Here is a 22,042-nt window from a genome sequence, read left to right on the forward strand (position 1 = left end):
ATTAAGGGGGAGGGAACAGAAATCAAATCTGCTTGGATACTACAAAAAAGAGGCTCTTCAGTTTTTTAGTGCTGTTCACCAACTGTCCATTGTTTGTCCTTCAGTTCCACGGACCATAGCCTACAAAACTGTTTATAACAGGGCAAACAGTCAGAGTTTCTCTAAAATTGATTGTGTTTAGGTAGCAGCCTACATGGAAGTCTACTAGCAATTTAAAGTTTTAGTATTTAGCAAGATGCTGCTTCCACTAAACTCAGAGTATAATGCAAGTTGCTCTTGTTAAATTAACTAGATTTTTCCAACAAAATCCATATAATTAATCCTTTCACACCACTCATTGCAACACCATGATCTTTAAAATGAAGTATATTTATTAAGGGTAATTTTAGTCTAAGCTTTATACAGAAAATGGAATGCAATAAGCTAAGATCACACCTCAAAAGTTTACTACACAACCATCCCCTACTCCCTATAAGGGACCTGTGAAAGTCAGAAAACCAGTTACTGTTTAACTAGTTGCAAGTGGCTTTGTCCAAAAGAAGTCACACTAGATACAGCATTAGCTTTGTGTTTTGCACACAAGTCTACAAGCTCCGATTTCATGTACAGTCCAGAAGTGAAATTTCTTGCAGACACAAAGCCATGTTTTAAAAAGCTACATCACAAACAGGTTTCAGATTGCCTAAAGCCACATCTTAATGACCTGGTGGATCAGTAAGTTTAACTTTGGTAAAGTCAATCATATTTTTGGTCAAACCAAGATTTAACTTTTCCTACAGACGTACAAGGATGAGCACTCTTATGCCTGTAGCATATTTTGCTTGGCACCAGCTAGAGGCAGGTCCTGACAGAACCTGGGGCTCTTTAGCCATGTAACTGATTGCCCAGTTTTCACCAAACTCACATTTGTGCTAGTGATGGTCTTCTGCAGGCAAAACTATTACAGGACTGGAAAATAGTAGCCCTTAAGAAATTTTGTAATGCTAAAATATTTGCCTGTGATCAATGAAGAACTCTTACATACTAGCTTAGTTCAAGGTCATAATCCTTCCTATTTTAGAGGTTTGGCAGAAATTCAGCAACTCTTCACTCAGACTGGTTCCTCAAGCAACCCTTTTGTTCTTTGAATACAAATATGCTTTGTTAATTCTGTTTCAGAAAACTTTTGCAGGTGATTTTATTTACACTGGTGGAGTTTAAATGCTCATCTAAATTCTGACATCAAGCTAATACTGTAACTGAACACAGATAAGGTAATGAAAAGGATAGCCTGACATGCTACTTTCCATACAGAATCCACGCTTAATTCAGCTTTATTCATTGCAGAGTAAAGTAAAAAGACATCTGATTACACTGGTAAAAACTCAACCATAGGATTTAAATCTGTACTCAAAAAAACCACTACACATGCAAAGGGAACAATATCCTGCTAGTACAACTTCATTTGCTGCTGCATTTGTCTAATATTAACAATTATAAACAGAGCAGTGCAACTAGTATCAGAACGATCCTTACAGTGTTAGAGTGTCAGGCACAAGACTTCACTTCTCTTCACACCACTGGTTCTCTTTGCGTACCTGAAACAAGATAAAGCTCTAATCAGATGTAGTGCTATACACATGCTATCGACATCTTAAACAATAAGATAAATACCCCCAGTGGCATGCTGGATTACACTCCTTTCCTGAAAAAAAAAAAAGGAGACATGGAAGAAATACTGGATTTTATCTTAGATAATTAAAGCTGCTCTGCTATTTTGAGAGTGGTGTTTTCTTCCCAGGACACCCCAGGAATAAACTGCATAAGTTATTTCAGGCTACAGCTACAGCCTAAGAGTAAAGTGGGTTCAAGGGTTTCCGAACAACATTATGCACACAATCCTATTTCAATAATGACAGAGAGATAGCCATGTTAGTCTGTATTCTATCAAAACCAAAAAGCAGTCACGTAGCACTTTAAAGACCACCACAAAGATTTGTTAGGCGATGAGCTTTTGTGGGACAGACCCACTTCTTCAGATTCCTATTTCAAAGGTAGGAAGTGCAGATTGAGAAAAGTTACTGAAGATAAAGTATGGCTATTCCCATCACTTCCACTATAGCCTACATTTCTTACTCATGAACAGCTAGCTGCCCCCTTATCTTACTATATGTAAATTGAGGAAGACCTGAAGTGCACAGACTTTGCACTCAATTACTATTTGCAACTTGCCGAGTACTGTTTAAGACTGGTTAATGATCACTTTAAGACAAGTAATATAAAAACTGTTTTAAGGTCTAACCCTTTGAAAGACCTTCGAGAAATTGAGCAGCCTGAATTTTTTTGCAGGGGGGTGTCCCAACACAGCTAAACAGCTTTACTGTGCTCTCCAAAGCTTCAGAAACAAAGACCTATTTATGCCAGCCCTATGGATAGGGAAACATCCTACAATAGTTTTAGTGATTGACTTCGAGTTTAAGTATGGAAACTACAGCACATAGCTGTGCCACTATAACTCTGAAGGCAACATTCTTCTTCCAATCAAGTTGCAGCTAACACCAAGGATTAGGTCAGCACAGCTATGGTACCCAGGGTGGGTAATTTTTTCCAATCTTCCATCTAGATTTGCACTCAACAAAGTCTGACATACTGGTATTAATGCACTTGTGGAAAAAGTTAACTTGCAAGACAACATTAACCTGGAAGTGTACATGTACACAGGATGAGAGATGCACAGTTGACTCAGGTCAGCTAATTCAGTCCATCGGGCCAAAATTTGCTATGAAGCTCAGGCTAGAAACGGAGTTCTTGGACCGTCCACCATCCCAAGGTCCCAGTGTTCAGGTTCCAGACTCAGACCAAGTGTCTGGTCAGTGATCTGTCAGATCTGGAGCTTGAGTCAGCTGACCTGAATCTGCCAAAAGGCTTATCTTTCAGCAGGCGTACCCTAAGGCAACAAAACAGCAGAAATGTGGCACTTTAACAAAATGATTTATTCGCTGATGAGCTTTCGTGGGACAGACCCACTTCATTAGTGGGTCTGTCCCACGAAAGCTCATCAGCGAATAAATCATTTTGTTAAAGTGCCACATTTCTGCTGTTTTGTTGGAGTACAGACTAACACAGCTACCTCTCTGCTACTAATCCCCTAAGGGGTAAGTTAGTTGGGGCACCAATTCTACCATTTTTTATAATATTTAGATTGAAAATCCTATTTTTTTAACCCTCTTGGACATCTGTGTGTTAAAACACATTGGCTATAAACACTGGTGTGGCTGCATCAGCATATAAGCAATCCAGAACTCAACCAAATCAAGACTATGGAATACCTGTGCTTCTTCCTCTTCAGTGAAGTCGTTCTTAATATTAAAGGTCTTGCGAATTTCTTCTGGAGTTTTCCCCTTAATCATATTTGCAACAGTCTTGCATGTGACATCAAGCAAACCTTTGATGTCTAAGTAATTTGCAGCCTGCAAAAAGAATAGCCAGATCTAAAGTTAGTGTTTTGCCCCTGCAGATGTAGGGTCAAACTGATTACGGGCAACCTTCATTACAGCAAGTGTTTATGTACACTGGACAGTGCAGTCCCAGCAGAAAGGTTCACAAGAGTTCTAAGCAAACTTAACATCTGAGACATTCCTGTTAGACAAGGCTTACAGAAGCCTATGAACAGTGAAGTCTTCTATGCAACTGGTTGGCCATCCAAGCAATACAACACGTAAGTGCACACCAACTGATGTGCCATTAGGGTTGGTGGAGGAACTACACATCAAAACACCAACAGTAAGGCTACACTGAGGTTTCTCTTTGGGATACATTTGTATGCAGAAATAGAAACCCTACAGCCAAACACTGCACTCAAAATAGCCCCCTGCTATTTTAAGAGTGGTGTTTTCTTCCCAGTACCCCCCAGGAACAAACTGCATAAGTTATTTCAGTGCAGCGGGTTCAGGGGCTTCTGAACAACATTATGCACACAATCCTATTTCAAATTAAGGAAGTTATTGCAACTTCAACAAACTTGACTCAAAGTAGAAGGCCCGATTCCTGAACATGAGCGCAAAGCTAAACATCAAATTTGTTCTTTGGTCCCCAAGTGTAGATTGAGTTGCTCAGGTATTTGAAGGGTCTCCACAACATGTACTATTTTAGTGATTTTTTTTTTTTTTTTTTTTTTTACACTATGGTCTGACTTCCCCAGCTCAATTTCACCATTTATATCTACACCACCAAAAGAAAATGCAGAAGTCTAGAAAACGTGGCTATGTACTGAAAAAGAAAAATCACCTAATGGAACATGGATTCCCTACCAGGATAAGTTCAAAAAGTGTTCCTTGGTCTACTTTCAGGAATTCTTGGTCCCACACAGGGATGTCATCTGTTCGTTTCTCCTTGTTCTCATCATCCTCAGGGGGAGGTGGATCATCCTTGTGGTGGGTGCACCACTGGATCACCTGAAATTAAGGCATCAGAATCAATATTAAAACTTTAGGAAAAGTTTCTCGTCAGCTCTGTTTAGACTTTGACTTCAAAATTAAAGAAATGCGGTTACTCTCCCCAAACTGGGCACGGTGTGCTGTGCAATTGCTATATGTGCCCAGTAGTAAGATATGTACAAACCCAGATCTTAAATAAAATATCCTGGAATTTAAAAGCCTTTAAATATCCTTTTGCGTGTGAGTGACTGGTAAGTCAGACATTTTGATTTTGGAGATTTCCCAGAAGGTATTTGAGCAGATTTATATCATCAAATATAGATCTGTGCGCTTAATATTAATGCTAACACAAGAGGGTTAAGTGTGACCTTCTCCATCCAGTTTTGAAAATAACTGAGAAATGCAGACAAATACCACCTATTGGCAGACAGTCAGGCATTAACATGAAACTGCATAATTTATGCAGCGTATCAGTGAGAATTTTTTTTAAATTTAATCTGAATTTTTATAAGTGTAGTGTTAGCAGGGGTTGCCTCCTCTTACCACCTCCACTTACACTCTAATGAAGAATAGGGATGTTAACATTTAACTGGTAAACTGCAAGGGGCTGGAGCAGCACCCCACCTGCCAGGGAAAGGAGGTTGCTCCAGTCCCACAGGGCCACCACGGGTTGGGGTGTTCCAACAGGGCCAGAGTAGCCCCCACATCTGCAGCTAACAAGTCTGATCCAGCCCAAATAGGCTGGAGTAGTACCCGCCCCAAGGTGTGTCCAGGGCCATTGTGGATAGACGCTGCTCTGGCCAGGCTAGAGCAGCCCTTGATCATAGCATTCCCAAGCCAGGCCACCTGTGGACAGGAACTGCTCCAGCTACACTGGAGCACCCCACAACCATGGCAGTGCCATGGGCAGGGATGCTCCAGCCAGGCCGGAGCACACCCTGTCCATGGCAGGGAGCCTCTCCAGCTACCTACTTCCAACCCATTTAACCATTTAAATAATTAAGTGGGATTTTACATCCCTAGCTAGGAGTTTATGTAATGCACTGCCCTAGCTCTCTGGTCAGATAACGCTTATTACAGAACTACCACAATGTATTTCAAACATTTAAATGGTTCAAACTCTTCAAATACAATGCAGACAGCATTCTTGGAGACAGGACCTGGAAATTTGTTCCTTCTTCTATTTGATGCAGTAACAATAAATTACAATCCTTTAAATACACTGGTTTTGAAATATCTGAACATAAGCCTCCTTATCTTTCATTTCAATTCAGTGAACTCAAGTGAGTCCTCAGATACCACCCCAAGAATTCTACAGCTGATGAAACCCAAGACATGAATAATGAGGGTGTGGCCAGCACTCATGTAATGGGCCTGACAACAGCTACCACCACTGCTACTGGACCTTCACTCTTTCTACTGGCCCTTTTGCTGAAAATATTTGTTTTCTATAGGATTTACAGGAAAAGCTCATCTAGAAATTAGAACTTCGGTTCAGTAAATCGTGCCTTTGACTGTTACGTATTTAGACCAATAACGGTATAACTGACAAGAAAGTTTGTCTTTAAATCTAGTATTTCCAATTTTCATTAACTTATATCTCAATCTACCCATTTTTGTAGTTCAAAGCTACCAACAGCAGCACTAGGCGAGCATCTTACCTTTTTTAATATAGCTGCATTAACATTTGGAAGAGGGACCGGGTCATCATCTCCTTCATCATCCATTCCCAGATCTAAGAATGGAAAGTAGATGGTGTAAAGCTTGCCATTCACTTAATTTTTTTATGAAGTTCTACTGGGTTCAATCAATCCAGAACATACAATTCTGATACATAATGTTACTAAGCCACACAACTTGTATTCAGATTAAGGTTCCCCTACTGCTAAAGTATTCTTAGACAAGACCTCAAGTGGCACGGCTGCACCACTTTTACATGTTACATAACAGAACGCTCATCATACATACCTAAATTGATGATAAATGTATGTGCTTATGCATTTGTCTCCCTAGTCACCACATTGTATTAAATTACCATTAGATTGTTCTGTTCGTCCCCTTTTCACTATAATCCTATTGTTAAGTGTTGGATAATCAGAAGGAAGATTCTTTAGCCACTACCAGCATTCAGGTCCCAGATTTGCTTTAAGTGTTCCAAAAAGAAATACCCTTTGAATCTACTATTGTGTGAGAGATCTTATAGAATTACTGTAGGAACTACAAGCCATATTTTGTCCCCACTGGACAAATACTGGGTAGTTTGTTTACCAGATACTGTATATTGAAGCTTAAAACCCCTGTTAGTTTCCAGAGAGAAGGTGGGTAAAGGTATTACACCTCACCTACCTAGTTTGATATTCCAGGACTAATAAAGCTGCACCACTGTATACAGCAGAGTTAATTTCCACTCTGAGACAATGATAAAACACTCAACCACATTAAGAAAGTCTCTTAGGGAAGGCAATAAGACCAATAACCCCTGCTCAAAAAAAAAAAAAAAAGGAAATTCAATGCACTGAAATGTGTTGCCTAGAGAGGTGGTAGAATCTCCATCCATAGAGGTTTAAGTCCTGGCTGGGATGACTAGATGGGTTTGAACCTGCTTGAAGCAGGGGGCTGGACTCAATAGCCTATTGAGGTCCCTTCCAGCCCTATGATTCCCGAGACACGTTAAAACCCCATTTATGCTTCGAGTCAAATTCAGATTTCAGACAGACTAATGATGTCATGTAGACAATACAGAGAGCATGCGGCAATTTATAATGTTAACTTAAATCCATATCTGGACACATTAAAAGTAATTATCCTGATTAAAATGATACAATAAAATGCTATCATGTAAAGCAAGATATCAATTAGTTTGCTATCTCAGGCTACGATTACACTAGGCAAAGTAAGTCGACCACAGATACACACTTCTACCTACAGCAACTGCATATCTACACTCTGCTTACTTGGCTGTCAGTGAGGAATGTTGACAGGAGAGTTTATCCTGTTGACCTCCCTTATTCCTTGTGTCTTGCAATGAGTTCCGGGGTCAGCTGCAACCCCTGAGAAGTTGATTTTGCACATCCCTACCAGATGTGCAAAACTGAACACTGGAAGATCAACCCTGAGCAAAATCAGTCTTCTGGACTAGCATAGACATAGCCTTAATTTGACCCGTATTAGGTTATGCAGCCATGAAAGTGGTGCACAAATTTATGTATGTGATCTTTATGCATATCAGTTAATGTCTTAATGAGTCAGAATACAAGACTGTTGTACCACCACAACCTCCTCCTCCTCCAAGCAAGCCTACACACAGTGCCTAACACACCAATGTCCTACCTACACTCACCTCTCTAAGATCTCCCACTAGTGGTAATTGTGAGCAGAAATGCTACTGTTATCAAAGTCTGCTTGCAGTGTACCTATTACCATTTTATTGGAAGCTTCAAATAAACCTCATTGAATGCAGTGATATATTGGTGCTGGGAGAGAGATGCTAAAAGTCAAAGCATTGGAGCGCAGTATGAAGACTTAAAAACACTCCTCTAAAGAAGGGAGAAGACATCTCCCAGATGAAACCTCTAGCATGGGGTGGGGAGCCTTTCTGGGTCATGGGCTGCTAACCCACAGAAAAGTCAGACCACAAAAAGCCACACCCACACAATTCTCACTGATGTGGTCCCCAAATGAAAGCACACGCACAAAAAGAGCCATTCCCTTTGCACACCAGCCCCAAGAGGTGGGGGTTCATTGTGGGAAAGGGCTGCCAGGAAGTGGGTTCAGCAGGGAGGGAGGGTGCAGGAGCATACTGGATTGGAGAGGGGTCTGGGCAAGAGGAGCGCAGGAGCGAGTTGTCTGACCAGGAAGGGGTGCAAGAGAAGGCTGAGGATGTGGGGCCTGGGTGGGAGGGGTGCAAGAGGGTTTGGGGTGAAGGGTTTGCAAGGAAGGGGCCAGGAGCTGAGCTGGGTGGGAGGTCTGGGCAAGAGAGGGTGCATCTGAGCAGAAGGTGCAGGTACAATCTAGGGGCAGGAGGCATGGCAGGGGAGTTGCAGTGAGGCTGTGTCTGCACTCACCTGGATGGATGACGACAGCTGAGACGCAATTTTAGGTACATCAGTTGCGTATCTAATAACTTTCCAGCCATCTACTTCTGTGCCTGTCTTCACAGCAGAAGATCGATGGGAGTGCTCCTCCCATCCACCTTCCTTAATCCTTGCAGCTCACAAAAAGTTCTGGGGTTGACACGTTGATGCCCCAAATGGCCCCCTGGAAGATCGAACCTCAGTGGGCGATCTTCCACGGGTCAGTGTAGATGTACCCACTCTGTGCAGCAATGAAGGGAGGCACATGGCTCTAGGCCCCCCAACACCGCCCCCAGGTGCCACCCTCTATTTCTCTGATTGGCTGAAATTCCAGCCAGAGCAGCAGGATAAGCCTCCAGGCAATACTGCTGCTCCCCAACCTACTTTCCCTTCACCAGCTGGAAGAAACTACAGTGGGTGGCAGAAGCTCTGCCCAGAGCTAATTCCTGACCCCTGCAGAGCCCACACATCTGCAGACCTGAAAACGGAGAAAGGAGTCATGAGCCTTTGGGGGGAGCAGCTGCATCCAGACAAGCCGGGGCCAGGGGTTCCTAACCCCAGCACTAGAACTGCCTCTCTAGGAAAGGCTACCTCCTGCTTTCTTAGTGTCAAAACCCAAACTCTCCAGTTTCTCCTCCTGCTCTCCTTTAAAGAGACTTATGCATTATCAGCACATGAATCTGTAACCAATATCTGGAGCATCGAGAAACAGTGAATGACTTATTGCCATGAGGGATCATAGAGCAATAAGAACATTAGTTATAACAAAACAGCAAACCTTGTATTGGGACTACCTAGATTTGTCTCTAAGCACCACTCCCGATTTTCGAAGTAAACCAAAAGCAACTGATAACACTGAGGAGTTCAACAAATTTTCTGACCTCTAAAAGCAGATCACTTTGGATGGATGCACCAAGCAACTGCATTCTGTCACCTACTGAGATCTTTTTATAACCTCCTGTTTATATTTTCTAAATTGTGTTTATTGGTCATGCAAACCACCATCATACTAAGCAGCCTTTGGTGGTGTTACAAGGTGGGGATGAAAGAGTAAAATAAACAATTTTAAATGTCCAAGGTCTTAACTTGTCTCATTGCTAAAAATGATTTATACGTCAGTATATCCAATCTGTTCAACTAGATCGAGGTCATTTCTAGACATTCAGGCACTAACATACTAATTTCTCATGGCTGTGATTATGGGGTAAGAACAGACCGGAATCTCTATTAAGAAGGATTAGGTACAGTTTACTATACATACCGACCATCTGCTAGGCCTCCACAGATGTTTTTGATTGCAAACTGAATCAGTGGGAGATCAGAGCTAAGCATTATCCTGAACAATTTTAACTGCTTTCAGAAAACATGACATTGTCCCTTCTTTAGTTCTTACATATGGAGGCTTTCTGAAATCTCATATGATGCTCAAACATACGAAGGAGCAACTATTCACTGTTTCTAGGACTGAGTCCTGACAAAGTCACCTGGTCTGTCCATTTTTGCAGTATTTATAGATTAACGTTTTAAAACAATGAGCTCAGCTGCACACAAATGAAAGCACATAAATTTTCTATAAACCTCCTTTCCAGGAAAACAAACTACGCAAGCCTAGAATAATCAGAGGGCATAAGCATTTCAAAGGGCTTTTGCCAAAGAGCCAGTAAAACCTAGGACAGAACGGATGTTAGATGTCAATACACTTGTACCACTCCTCATGGGAATGCCAAGTGTCCTTACACTGCTACTGGCTGCAGGCAGCATCTGTATGGCACTTTCAAGTGACTGGCTGAGCCAACAGCTCAAAAAGTAGTGCTCTTCTTGTGCCCATATTGAGTACTGGCACCTCGGCAGTCCCAGTCACGGGATTGGTGTTGGAGGGGCGGGGAAGCCATCTGAGTAATGGCTCTTAAAGCAGAGAATAAAGAAAGCACTGTTAAAGTTATTACTGTCTTCTCCCCAACTACCTCATAAAAGAAGATACAGTTCACACCTCAAGAACCAAACAGGAAAGCAATCCAAGAAACAAGTTGCCTAAAAAACCAGAACAATGAACTGAAACAAGAGAAATGGCATGCATAATCTAATCCTTACGCTGTGTGAAGTACACGTAAAATAGTGCTCTCTCCCCAATAACACTCGGGCACAGATCATGTCTGTGAGGCCCCCCAGTTTTTCCATGTATTGCCACACGTCCACTGTAATAAGGTAGCGTGATGCTCATGTTCAAGTAGCAACTTGTGTTCATAGACCCAGGCATCTGAGCCAAAAATAAACAGATGACATGTTCACAAAAAAAATGTAAAAACAAAATTTATGCAGACTCTCTATTGTAATCACTGCTCAAGTAAATGTTTCCCCCGCATTGTACTTATTTTAGTAAGAGGCTTTTTAAAGGCATACCCACAAATAAGTTGCGCAGAAGTCCAACTCAGCATCTTAAGAGGACTTCTAACATCAGCCCGAGGATGAAGAGTGCAAGCTTGCCATTCAGACGATTCCCGACCAAAAGAGCTCAGCCACAAAAAAATAGTGCACACCTACAAAAATAGCTCATATTCCTTATTGACTGTATTCAATATAAATTTGATACTGACAACGTGTCACATTTGAGGAAATAACTACATTCAGAAACAAATATCTTTTCTGGCACCTTAAAAAAAAAAGAGCTAGTAAGATAAGTGACAACTGGCACTACCACCTTCAGAGAAAGTAACTATGAAAAAGAGTCCAAAGACTTTAAAAAAAAAAAAAAATACTGGCACATCTACAAGTTGTACTGTAGTTTGAAAGGAGATTGCCACCAATGTCACATCATGACACATGCTCTGAGGCAGACACTAACCAAAGCCACTGACATGTGACACCCAGTCATAACCCTGCTCAAAGCAAGAAAGCAACAGTAATAAGGACTCAGATGCTGAAGCCCTATGTCTACCAGGACTTCCAACTGGTTGTCTACTGTAGACAACTGCTGAGGGATTCAGCGCATATGCAAAAATAGGACAAGAAACAATGGACTCAAATTGCAGTAAGGGAGGTTTAGGTTGGATATTAGGAAAATCTTCCCAACTGTCAGGGTGGTTAAGCACTGGAATAAATTGCCTAGGGAGATCTTAATCTCCATAATTGGAGATTACACAAACAGGTTAGCCCCAGAGAGGGCTTAGATGGTGCTTGGTCTTGCCATGAGTGCAGGAGACTAGACTTGACCTCTCACGTTTCCTTCCAATTCTGCGATTGTATGAAAAATACGTACACCAATTTAAAATTCTGAAAACGTAGTTTGTCATTATAAACATGGAGGCTCCCACATAGTAGCAGGGAGTACAGGCCACTGGCTACACATAGGTGGAAGATCACCCTGCAGCCTCCATCACAAACCCAGCAGCAAAGTTGAACCAGACCTTGAAAATGCAAGGGCCAGGTCCACCCAAAACCTCCCTAGGGCCCTGTCCCTCCGAACCAGGTATGGGCTGACAGGATCCAAGTGCAGGGGCTTTGGTTGGAGCACTCTGGATGCAGGCAGTTCAGTGCAGGGGTAATGGGACTCTGTAGGGGAGTCCAGGTAAAGGTGGTTTGGGTCAGAAGGGAGCTAGCTGTGGGAGGGGAATGGAAAGAAGCTCTAGGTGTAGGGGGCAAAGTTCCATCTGTAACAGGGAGCAACTTTTTAATGCAGTAGGTATGGGGAACTTACAGCTTGCCTAAATCCAGACAGAGTCAGAGCTCACTGATTTCCGCCCCCATTCCCTTCCCACCACCTTCCCCCATGCAGCAGAGAACCCACACACATGCTCCATTCTCATAGTCACCCCCACAAGCATGGAGCACTAGCACTGGCTCCCCACTGTATGGAGGGAGAGGGGGAGGAGCCCCACACCTCATGGGCCAGATGCAGGCAAGTCAGGGCCCTGCTTGGCAGTGGCAGGAAGCCTCTCTACAAACTGCTCCTCCCCTTCCCCCAGCCAGGAAAATGGCAGCACAGGTAAATGCTGATCTGGAGGCTTCTCCCCAGCTCTCGCCATTACCACTGATAGCATTTCCAGGAACAGCAGGAGGTAATGAAACATGAGACTCTGTGGAGCAGTGTGGGTAAGTGCCTCCCCCTACCATCTCATCCCCAATCACCCATCATTCCTCACACGCTCCTCATCCTATCCAGATCTCACACCTTCATCCCCAGCTTGCTCCTGCACACCATCTGTCTGCCCAGACCCCACACCCTCAGCCAGCCAGCCCACTCCCATATCCTCCCTCCACCAAGTAGCACCCCCACCCTCCATCACCATCCCACTTCCCAGCAGTCCCTTCCTATACACTGAACACCTCAGTTTTGGCCCCACAAAATTTACAAGCCGAGGGCCTGGTGGGAAGACCTGAACCTAGGTCATCTCCCCACCCTTCCCTTCCTCCACAGGCTGAAGTGTGGTGAGTATTTCCCACCCCTGCTATTAGTAACCTCACTCCCCTCACAGCTGAAGGAGCAGTGCGGCCAGAAAGCAGGAGAGAAGCTTCCTGCAGCCAGGAGAGATTTCTGATGGTGGTCTGACGCAGCTTTGGTCACTCTTCCTCGCTTAACTTTGATGTTTAAATTAAAGTTTGCTGAAGCTTAGCCATCACTCAAGATGGTAAATTCTGTTATGGGTCAAAGCATATTGTACAAATAAGCCACTTTACATGATCCCATGTCTAGGATTAGTTGGTGCTACTCGCCCATCACTGCAAAAACCAGTTCCATTTCTTCAGGTCTAAATAGCCAAATAGGTGGCACATCAAAAGTGATCTCTACAAATACATCAAACACCCACAAACACTTATGTTTTATCATCTGGGGTTATATTAATCCCCTCTCTTCCTATTATATTTGTGCCTAGGACAGTGCTACTAAGAAACACTGACAGTTTTGGTAATGCATCTCAGGTTCTGAAAATTTCTCATTTGAGCAATGGAATGCTAGTTTGTGATAATTTCTTCTCTCACATCTACACTCTTACCTTCCAACATAGTCTTGATAGTTACAGACTGCTTTGCAATTTCAACATCAACTTCAAAAATTTCTCCATCAGAACTCTGCAGTTTAATTGAAGGCATCTGTAACATGAAAAAGTAATCAGTTATTTTTATACACTAACTTCTCTGCAAATTATGAAAGCCATCTTTACACCATTCACATTGCCTCTTCAAGACAAACATCAAGATGGGACACCATTGTATATACATCTCCCAGAACTGGAAGGGACCTCAGGAGGTCATCTAGTGCAGCCCCCTGCCCTCTTAGCAGGACCAAGCACCATCCCTGACATCTATTTGCCCCAGTCCCTAAATGGCCTCCTCAAGGATTGAACTCACAACCCTGGGTTTAGCAGGCCAATGCTCAAGCCACTGAGCTATGGAAAGGCAAATATTACTCCCACCCAAACCCTTCACACCCTCCTCCCACCCAGGCTCCTGTCCACTCCCTCCTGAACTCCACACTTCCAAACACCACACCCCAAACCCTCCTGCCCTGCACCCTTCTTATCACCTGGACCCACACCCTCAGTCTGCTCCTGGCACCTCCTCCAGCCCCCACTCCTCTCCTCTATCCCCCAGATCACCCACCCACAATCCACTCCTGCACCCCACTCTGGCCCTGATCACCCACCCCCAGCCCACTCATATGGGATTACTGCCCATAAAACCAAAACAAGACAAAATGACCAAATTAAGTATAGTCCTCAAAAATGACATAACTGAGCAAAGGCTGAAGGAGTCTGAACCAAGATAAACCAGAATTATAGGATGACCCTGGAACATGACTGCTTTTCAATAAATCTTACAGAAAAGAAAAAGCAGAGAAATTTGGAGTAGTGCTCTGTTTTGGCACAGCTTCATCAATGCTTAAGGTTTGAAAACTAGAAGAAAATGTTACTGGAAACCAAATTGACTATGGTCATTTTTGTTAAATCACAACAAATGGAAGAGTTTATAAGGATGAGGTAAAAATACACTTGATGGAATTCCCATTTATTAAAAAATTAAAGTGGAAAATTTTAATACTCCCTTAAGAAATCCAAAATAATTTAACAAAACTAACACTACTTTTGAAAAATATAATCTTTTAAATAAAGCACATACATTTTCCTTTTATTCTTCCCTTGGCTCCCCAAAATAACCCCTTCACTGAGTCATGGGCCTGAGCAACCCTAGGTAAATCTGCTAGCTACTGATACCAAAGAGCTTTCAGAATAGAGAATGATCAAGTTTTTGGCACCTGCTACAATACTACTGTTCGAGACACTATATAATATATTGTTCAGTCTAGAAAAAAAATGGATTTTTAGAATGCAAGTATTTTAAACAAGTTCAAATACAATACATTATAATATTACTGCAGCATGAGACTTTCTGGAGATGTTTCGTTAAAAAACGATCATCAAGACTCATAAAACTGATCTTAAGAATTATGCTATAGCTCCAATACAAGTTATGGGTGAGGTTCTATCCATATGCAGATGGTTAGATTAGACAAAAAGATGCCTCACTTCCTTAAAAATATATTTTGTATATACATCTGCACAAATCCTTCAATCTGCAGTAAACTCTATCATATCAGGTGCCTCCAGGAGCAGGAGGCTGCTGGGAGTTTAAATATTCTGTATAACAGAGGTAGCTGGGCACAGGTAGCAGGGTCCAGATGCAAAGAGCACTGTGCTGTCTGGCTCCATGGCTATTTCAGGCAGATGAGCAAGAAGCAGTGACCACATGCAGAGAGCACCACTCCCCAGCTCCGGGACTGTATTACAGGAAGGCAGGCAGGCAAGAGAGAAGCAGGGACCATGCTCAAGCAGTGCCAGCCAAAGCCAAGAGCTGCTGCTGCAGGCATTGCATGCTCATCCTCCTCTGCACTGCAGCTGATTTAGTGGCTGACCCAGGCTCACGTCCCAACTGGGACACAAAGGGAACCCAGCCACTAGGGAAAGGTTGAGCTGTGACTGCCACATGCACAAACCAAACTACCAGGTTCCATAATTCAGTCCAGCACTGAGGAGGGGGCATTTGTAGCAAGCCATATCAGGCTAGCTCCTGTGATTTTCACCACAGTGCTGAATACATGCACAAAGTGAGACACCTTCTTTGACTTATGTCTTGACTCTAGTGTCTAAATGTTAAAATGCCGGTTAGTTGGAGAATTCTGAATGATAGAAAGCCAGTTAAGACAGAGTTTACTGTATTTCAAATTTAAAAAAAATGATTTTAATTCATTACAGTAGGTAAACAATATGAAGCGGGTCTTACACATGAAAGCTCATTACCTATTAAATAAAAGTGTAGCATTTAACATGCTACAGGACTGCTTGATTTGTATTAATGAATATCTCAAGCTTGCTTCTAGAATTAGTCTAAATTGGCTCTGTATGTACTAACTGTGAAAGTGATTTAGTTTAACATGGAAGGTCTCTGAAGAAGGCTATACTTGGAGTAGAGCCTGTGTGAAGTCACTAGCTCTAATGCCTTTGATGTCTGGAGGCATTTTTTGATCATTTATTGCCTATGTGTTATTTTGCTTTGCAGACGGTATCATAGTTTAGAGCTCCTTTAGTAACTAAAACGAGAGCTAAGCCATGTGTCATTAGATACAGCCTGACAATCCAATTGATAACCTGTTAGACAAAGTTTTTTTTTTTTTTAATTAAAAAAAAAAAAAAAAAAGATATTCTCACTGATTTATTCAACTGATGTAAGCTTAAGATCTGTGTATAAAACTTCCTTGTGAGGCCCAATATTCCACAGACCCTTCCCAGCTACACTGTATTATCTGTTCCACAATGCGGACTCTAGTCTGTCAATACTGCTGATCAGTACCGCAATAATTCAGCCCAATGGAGCCCAGCCAGTGCAGGTTATTAAGCAGCACACAAGCGGAATATAGATCCTCCTCTGAGAGGATAAGTGCAATCTCACCAATTTATGTTTGGCACAGTTAGAGACAATTCAGTAACCCCATATGAAAAACCTAAGTGGTAGAGATAATTTTTGATGTACTCAGTCATGAGCACTACATTTTTCACTGAAGTACGATACCTAATTTGTTGCTGCAATGTTACTATGATTTCTCTTAAGAGTGATCAAAATTGATTAATGTTACTAAGCAGACCAATCTTACACAGTAAAATTGCTTGGATATAAAAAAACCCACAAGCTTCTTACTTGCTAAATATATGCCTTCATCTAAAAACAATCATCTCTGCAATACCTTTTAGAAACAAGCAATGAGGAGACAGGAAGCCTACTTTTGACTATTTAGATTTTCTGCATTTTGTTAATTCCAAATTCAAGAATTTTCATGGAAACTAAGTTATTGCTTCCGCAATAAACAGTCATATGTAGGAACAAGTGTAAATCCCAAACAGGACCATTTTCAATATAGCAAAATTTTTGACTGAGTGTTGTGATGTTTTACATCTTGGCACTGCTTGTACCATATGCAGATTGAATCAGCAGTATTTAAAAACACCCTAATTTCAGTTTAACCACACCAAAATATTCACCATAGACACAGTTTCATGCATTTAAGTATTTTAACATGCGATTGTTTAAAGAAATGAATGCTTATTGTGACATGCAAAGTCAGACTTTTAAACCTACATTTTCATATTTGGATTCACACTTTTTCCTACATGAACACTGTTGGAAAGGAGCAGCTTCAGGTTTATGCTTGTTTGCAGCATGACTGCATCAAGTTTTGACTTTAAGTGTCTAGAGATGACAACTGCATTGATGCACAGGTAACTATTTGCATGACCTATTAACTACACAACATTAAGTAGCCGATTAATTTTAATCGCAGCAGTTTGACGTTACACCTATTTGGATCTCTTCAGACAACATTTAGTCATGTGAAGGTGCAACAAATGTAAAGTTAGCATTCATACATATCTATATGTAACAATGCTAGGCCTCTACAATAATGTGTGATGGGACATATGCATATGCATTGATTTTTGACTAATCAAATTCAGCCTATGGACAATTATTTACATTAAACTCAGTTTCACATTAGTTTAGGCTAGCTCTCAAATACATATTGATTACATCAGTTTCACAAACATCAGAGAGGTAACCATGTTAGTCTGTAGCTTGGAAAACAAGTAGTATTGTGGCACCTTATAGACTAATAGATATTTCAGAGCATAAGCTTTTGTGGGCAAAGACCTGCTTCATCAGATGCATGGGGGGGGGGGTGTTTCAGAGGGGTATTTTAAGAGTGTTTCACAAACAGTTACTCATTGTTAGAAGTCAATCTGAAGGACATATTGAGAATAAAACAATCATGGAGATCAGTGTTGGTTAGTATGAACAGATTACCTCCTGCGAAAGAACTGTATTTGTAGGACAGAACTTTGAAAACAACTGAGCCTCAGACAACCGCCACAGCAGAGTGACTAAGCAGAACAGAGCAGAGCTTGTATTTACCTGACTCCGTATTGTTAGAGTTGTATTTATTTAAGGGATGCACTTCAATTATAGCCGTGTGATCCTGTTTTATAGGCTCTAGCTGTTCAGCTTAACCTTTTATGGTATCTTTATCCAACTCTGCGCTCTGCAAAGCTGTTAAGGCACACACATCCCAGGCAATTCCCCTGCATTTCTCTAAACCACGGGGTTCAGACACAATCGCCATGAAAAACAACGAGGAATCCTGAGGCACCTTAAAGGCTTAACAAGCTTGTTCGGACACACGCTTTCGTGGTCTGGAGTGCACCTCGTCAGACGCGCTGCTCTCCACCACTTGTCGCGTGTCCAACACTCGTTTAATGGTTAGAGGCGCAAGGCCTGACAGATACGCACACCCAGGAAAAATGCTCGGTGGAGCCCAGAGCAACGCACACGGCACAGCGCAAAGCCAGGCTTGTCCAGCCTTTCAGGGCCTCTGAGGGGAGCCTTCCCGCGGAGCGGCACCTTCCGCAGGCACCGCACCCGCCCCGCAGGAAAAGGAGGGGCCCCCCCGACAGCAGGTCGCAGCTCCTAGTAACCACCTGCTGCCACCTCTCCCATTTCCTTCGCGCGGGGCCAGGCCTAGTTTCTCCAGAGCGGCCGCTGCGGCCCTCACCCTACTGGATCCCCGGCCCCACCCCGAGACTACCAGTCCCTCCGCGGGCGGCCGCAACCCAGCTCAGCTCGAGAAAGAGACCCAAGCCCGAGGCTCTCACCGTGACACCGTGCCCGATTCGACCTCCTTCCACGCTGACCGACCCCCACCGACAGCAACTAAGGGCCGACTGCGGCGGCGCCTTTATACCGCGGGAGGGGCGGAACTCCGGCGGGTGGAACGCGAAGGACCCCGCCGCTGCCTCACAGACCAACCGGAGGTGTCCGCGCAGATCGCCTGAGTGGTCGTGAGGAAATTTAAAATGGACCCCGCGAGCGGGACTCAACCGTCCTCCCCACCGCCACTTTCAATCCGCAGAGGCGAGGGGACGGAGGAATACGGGGCGGGGCGGGGCGGGGCGGAGGGAGTTCAGTAAAAATCACGGCCTCTTTCAGGCACAGGGTGTCTCTGCCAGAAAAGCTGCTTCACTTGGTAACGGCAACAGCCTCATAATGGGTGAAGGGGGCTGATCCCAGCACGTTTCGTTTCACACGTCGATATGTACAGGCTGCCGCGTTAGACCTCGTAGACCCCTGTTCCCATGACAACCTACAGCTTCTCACGTCTCCACCCCATTCCGCACACCCCGTTCATCAGACGCCCCCCGCGCCAAGCACGGGGGTGTGGTTCCAGCTCTGGCCCCCACTCACGCCGCAGCCTTGGTCAGGTCTCTCTCCCAGTTAGCAAAGAGGACTAATGATAGGCTCCTGGTAGGATTCATTCATGCCCATAAAACCAAAAAGGGGGCGCAGGGGCACTTTAAAGACTAACAAGTGTATTTTGGCAAAAGCTTATATCCAAATAAATACATGAAGATGCTTTAATCTTCCATTAGTGCCCATTAGGCAGAGGCCCCCTCTTTCTCTTAAGTGCAAGCAGGGCGGATAGTTCTGCTGTATTTTGAAAAATGTGTTTATTAGATAAGTGAACAGTTCAGTCCCATACCTCTCTTAGGAATAGAAGTTAGCCTCCTGCTACAAAAGGACCCCTAACACTTGCTCTAAAGGGAAAGCTAGGGCCACTCTCTCCTGTAAGTAAGTTTTACTCTGAATTTTCCTAGCTGCTATAAGTGCTTTTCCACTCATTTTTGCTACAGGAAAAATAGTAAACGGAGGTTATAGCACAGTTACTTACAGAATAAAAGAACAAACATACAGAAATCTTAAAATGTATGAATACTTTTTGTGTCCTTTACATTGGTTCTCTGATGCACACCTCTCCAGACTAAGATGCATGATTTTCATGAACTGTTAGCAGTTGAAAAGTTGAAAGACAGAGTTACTCAAGGGATTTTGATTGTATAACTATACATTTTAACTGTATTCCTCCCTAGGCTCAGAAATACTTACCTACATACAGTAGGAGTGTAAAATCATGAAACTAAGCTGTCAATTCTTCTGAACAAGCTAGGGATACACCTATCGCCTGATGCAGAGATCTTGAGAGAAATAAGGCTATTAAAAAAATTAACATTGAGGGCAGAGGATACATTTGCTGTGCATCAATTTAATCTAAAAGCTACACTGACAGCTAAAATCCTCTTACATGAATATGCAACAAGGGGTCCTGTGGCACCTTATAGACTAACAAATGTATGAGCATAAGCTTTTGTGGGCAAAGACCCACGTTGTCAGATGCAGGTCTTTGCCCACGAAAGCTTATACTCATACATTTCTGTTAGTCTATAAGGTGCCACAGGACCCCTCGTTGCTTTTGCAGATCCAGACTAACATGGCTACCCCTCTGATACTTCACATGAATATGTTAATGCTGTCAATTGTTGCATTAAATCATACCTCCCATAAAGGAAATGCTGTGTCCACTGCAGCACTTGCTGTCTGAAGAAAGGTTGGCCCTGTGCCATCTTTTGCAAACAAATGGCCAAGAACCACCCGCAAGCATCTTTCACATTAGTACTAGAATAAAACGTTTCTCAGAGTAATCCTAATTCAGTTGAATGGCCTAGTTGTGTGGTACCTGTCATCCTCTCAAAGCCTCAGCATGAGATAAAATTTCAAAATAGGAGAAAGAAGAAAAATAATGGTGAGAGAAGTTTAAAATAAAGGATTCATTCCCTATTACTTCCGTTTCTTCTGTCACTGTTTCAGATGTAAACGCAACAAAACCTTACCTTATGCAATCACCTAGCACACTAGCAAAAATCTGGCCCTTAACTAAACAAGTTTAGAGATCTTAGGGGTAATTTTAACTTGTTGCTTAAGACAACTGTTTGTCTATCTAAACCCCAAACCCCTGCACCATCCCAGTCTCCTGCACCTTTCAACTCCCAAACCCCAGCCCACCTGTCCTCGCTGTGAGCCTCCACCTGCCCCCCAACCCTACCCCAGAGCCCATATCACCAGCCAGAATCCTTACCCACCCCCACCAGCATCCCCATCTCCTTGTCCCAAGCCTGAGTCCACCCTCCTGCACCTTGAATCCCTCATTTCTGGCTTCATCCAGAACCTGCACCCCCAGTTGAACTCCCCAACTTCTTCCCTGAGGCCTCCTGCATTCCAAACTGTTCATCTCTGACTCCACCCCAGAGCCTGTACCCTCCCTGCGCCCCAGCTTCCTGCTCCAGCCTGGTGAAAATGAGTGAGGATGGAGAAGAAAGTTCAAGGGTGGGGGGGTGGAGCAATTGAGGGGCAGGGCCTCAGAAAAGGGGTGGAGACAGAGTTCAGTTTTCTGCTGTTAGAAAGTTGGCAACCCTATTTTCCCTATACAATCTGCTTCTTTGTAGCTGCTGCACTGCCCCTAAAACCTAGCAGTACCCTGCACTGAGCCCTTCTGCTAGGGTCTGCCAGGCATCATGTCAGGATCGAGCTCTACTGGCAAGACAGGCATTCCCTCAATTCACATGAGACTTCTTCAGGGTCCCCAGGGATTTGGCTTAAGTTAGGCCTCAAAGCAGCAGGGTTGTGCCAGCACTTAGAAACATGAGAAACAAAGGAACCTGCCGGCAAGGTTAGGGAATACTGAGTAATGCCTAAATAGTCGAGTTCAGTACCTAGAGAGGTAGATAAGCACCTAAATAGCTTTGAGAATCTGTGTGCAATTCATGAATAGTGCCTATCCACTTTAAAGAAAAGCCTCTAAACTGCAGTTAATGCACATAATCTTGTGGTCCTATTAGTCATCTTTGTCTTCCTCCCCCACAACCACCTTCACTTTTTCATCCCTGTTGCTCCTATTGCTGTGTTTTCCAATAACTATCACCCCCAAAGGGAGTTTTTTGGGGGTAGGGACTAGGTTTTATTTGCTGTTGGTATAGCATCCCATATGAGGAATTCCTGATCCTGATTGGGAACTCTGGATGATACTGTAATAATACATAATTTATATTATACATATCTCTGTGCACTTTATCTTGTATTTTTATTATAATCAATAATCTGCTTTGTTTATGCCCAAGTACAAATGCA

The 22,042-nt window shown here is 43.1% G+C and overlaps 1 protein-coding gene across 1 annotated transcript; it reads right to left on the reverse strand.

Moving 5' to 3' along the window:
* Positions 1 to 353: 353 nt before the first annotated feature.
* Positions 354 to 18,832, reverse strand: SKP1 (S-phase kinase associated protein 1). The gene is made up of 6 exons (XM_075010097.1): positions 18,679 to 18,832; positions 13,480 to 13,576; positions 6,077 to 6,150; positions 4,290 to 4,433; positions 3,309 to 3,449; positions 354 to 1,577 (listed from the first exon to the last, which is right to left on the reverse strand). Exons 2-6 carry the CDS (start codon positions 13,574 to 13,576, stop codon positions 1,542 to 1,544), a joined length of 492 nt encoding a protein of 163 aa, XP_074866198.1. The 5' UTR covers positions 18,679 to 18,832; the 3' UTR covers positions 354 to 1,541.
* Positions 18,833 to 22,042: the final 3,210 nt, after the last annotated feature.

Source organism: Carettochelys insculpta, chromosome 15 (genome assembly GCF_033958435.1).
Source record: "Carettochelys insculpta isolate YL-2023 chromosome 15, ASM3395843v1, whole genome shotgun sequence".
In the NCBI taxonomy this organism is placed as follows: domain Eukaryota; kingdom Metazoa; phylum Chordata; order Testudines; family Carettochelyidae; genus Carettochelys; species Carettochelys insculpta.

Coding starts and splice junctions, on each gene's coding strand:
- SKP1 (XM_075010097.1), bottom strand. CDS start 13,576: ATGCCTTCAATTAAACTGCAGAGTTCTGATGGAGAAATTTTTGAAGTT. Junction 6,151..13,479: donor TATCAAGACTATGTTGGAAG/GTAAGAGTGTAG, acceptor TTCCATTCTTAG/ATCTGGGAATGGATGATGAA. Junction 3,450..4,289: donor CACTTTTTGAACTTATCCTG/GTAGGGAATCCA, acceptor TTCTTTTTGCAG/GCTGCAAATTACTTAGACAT.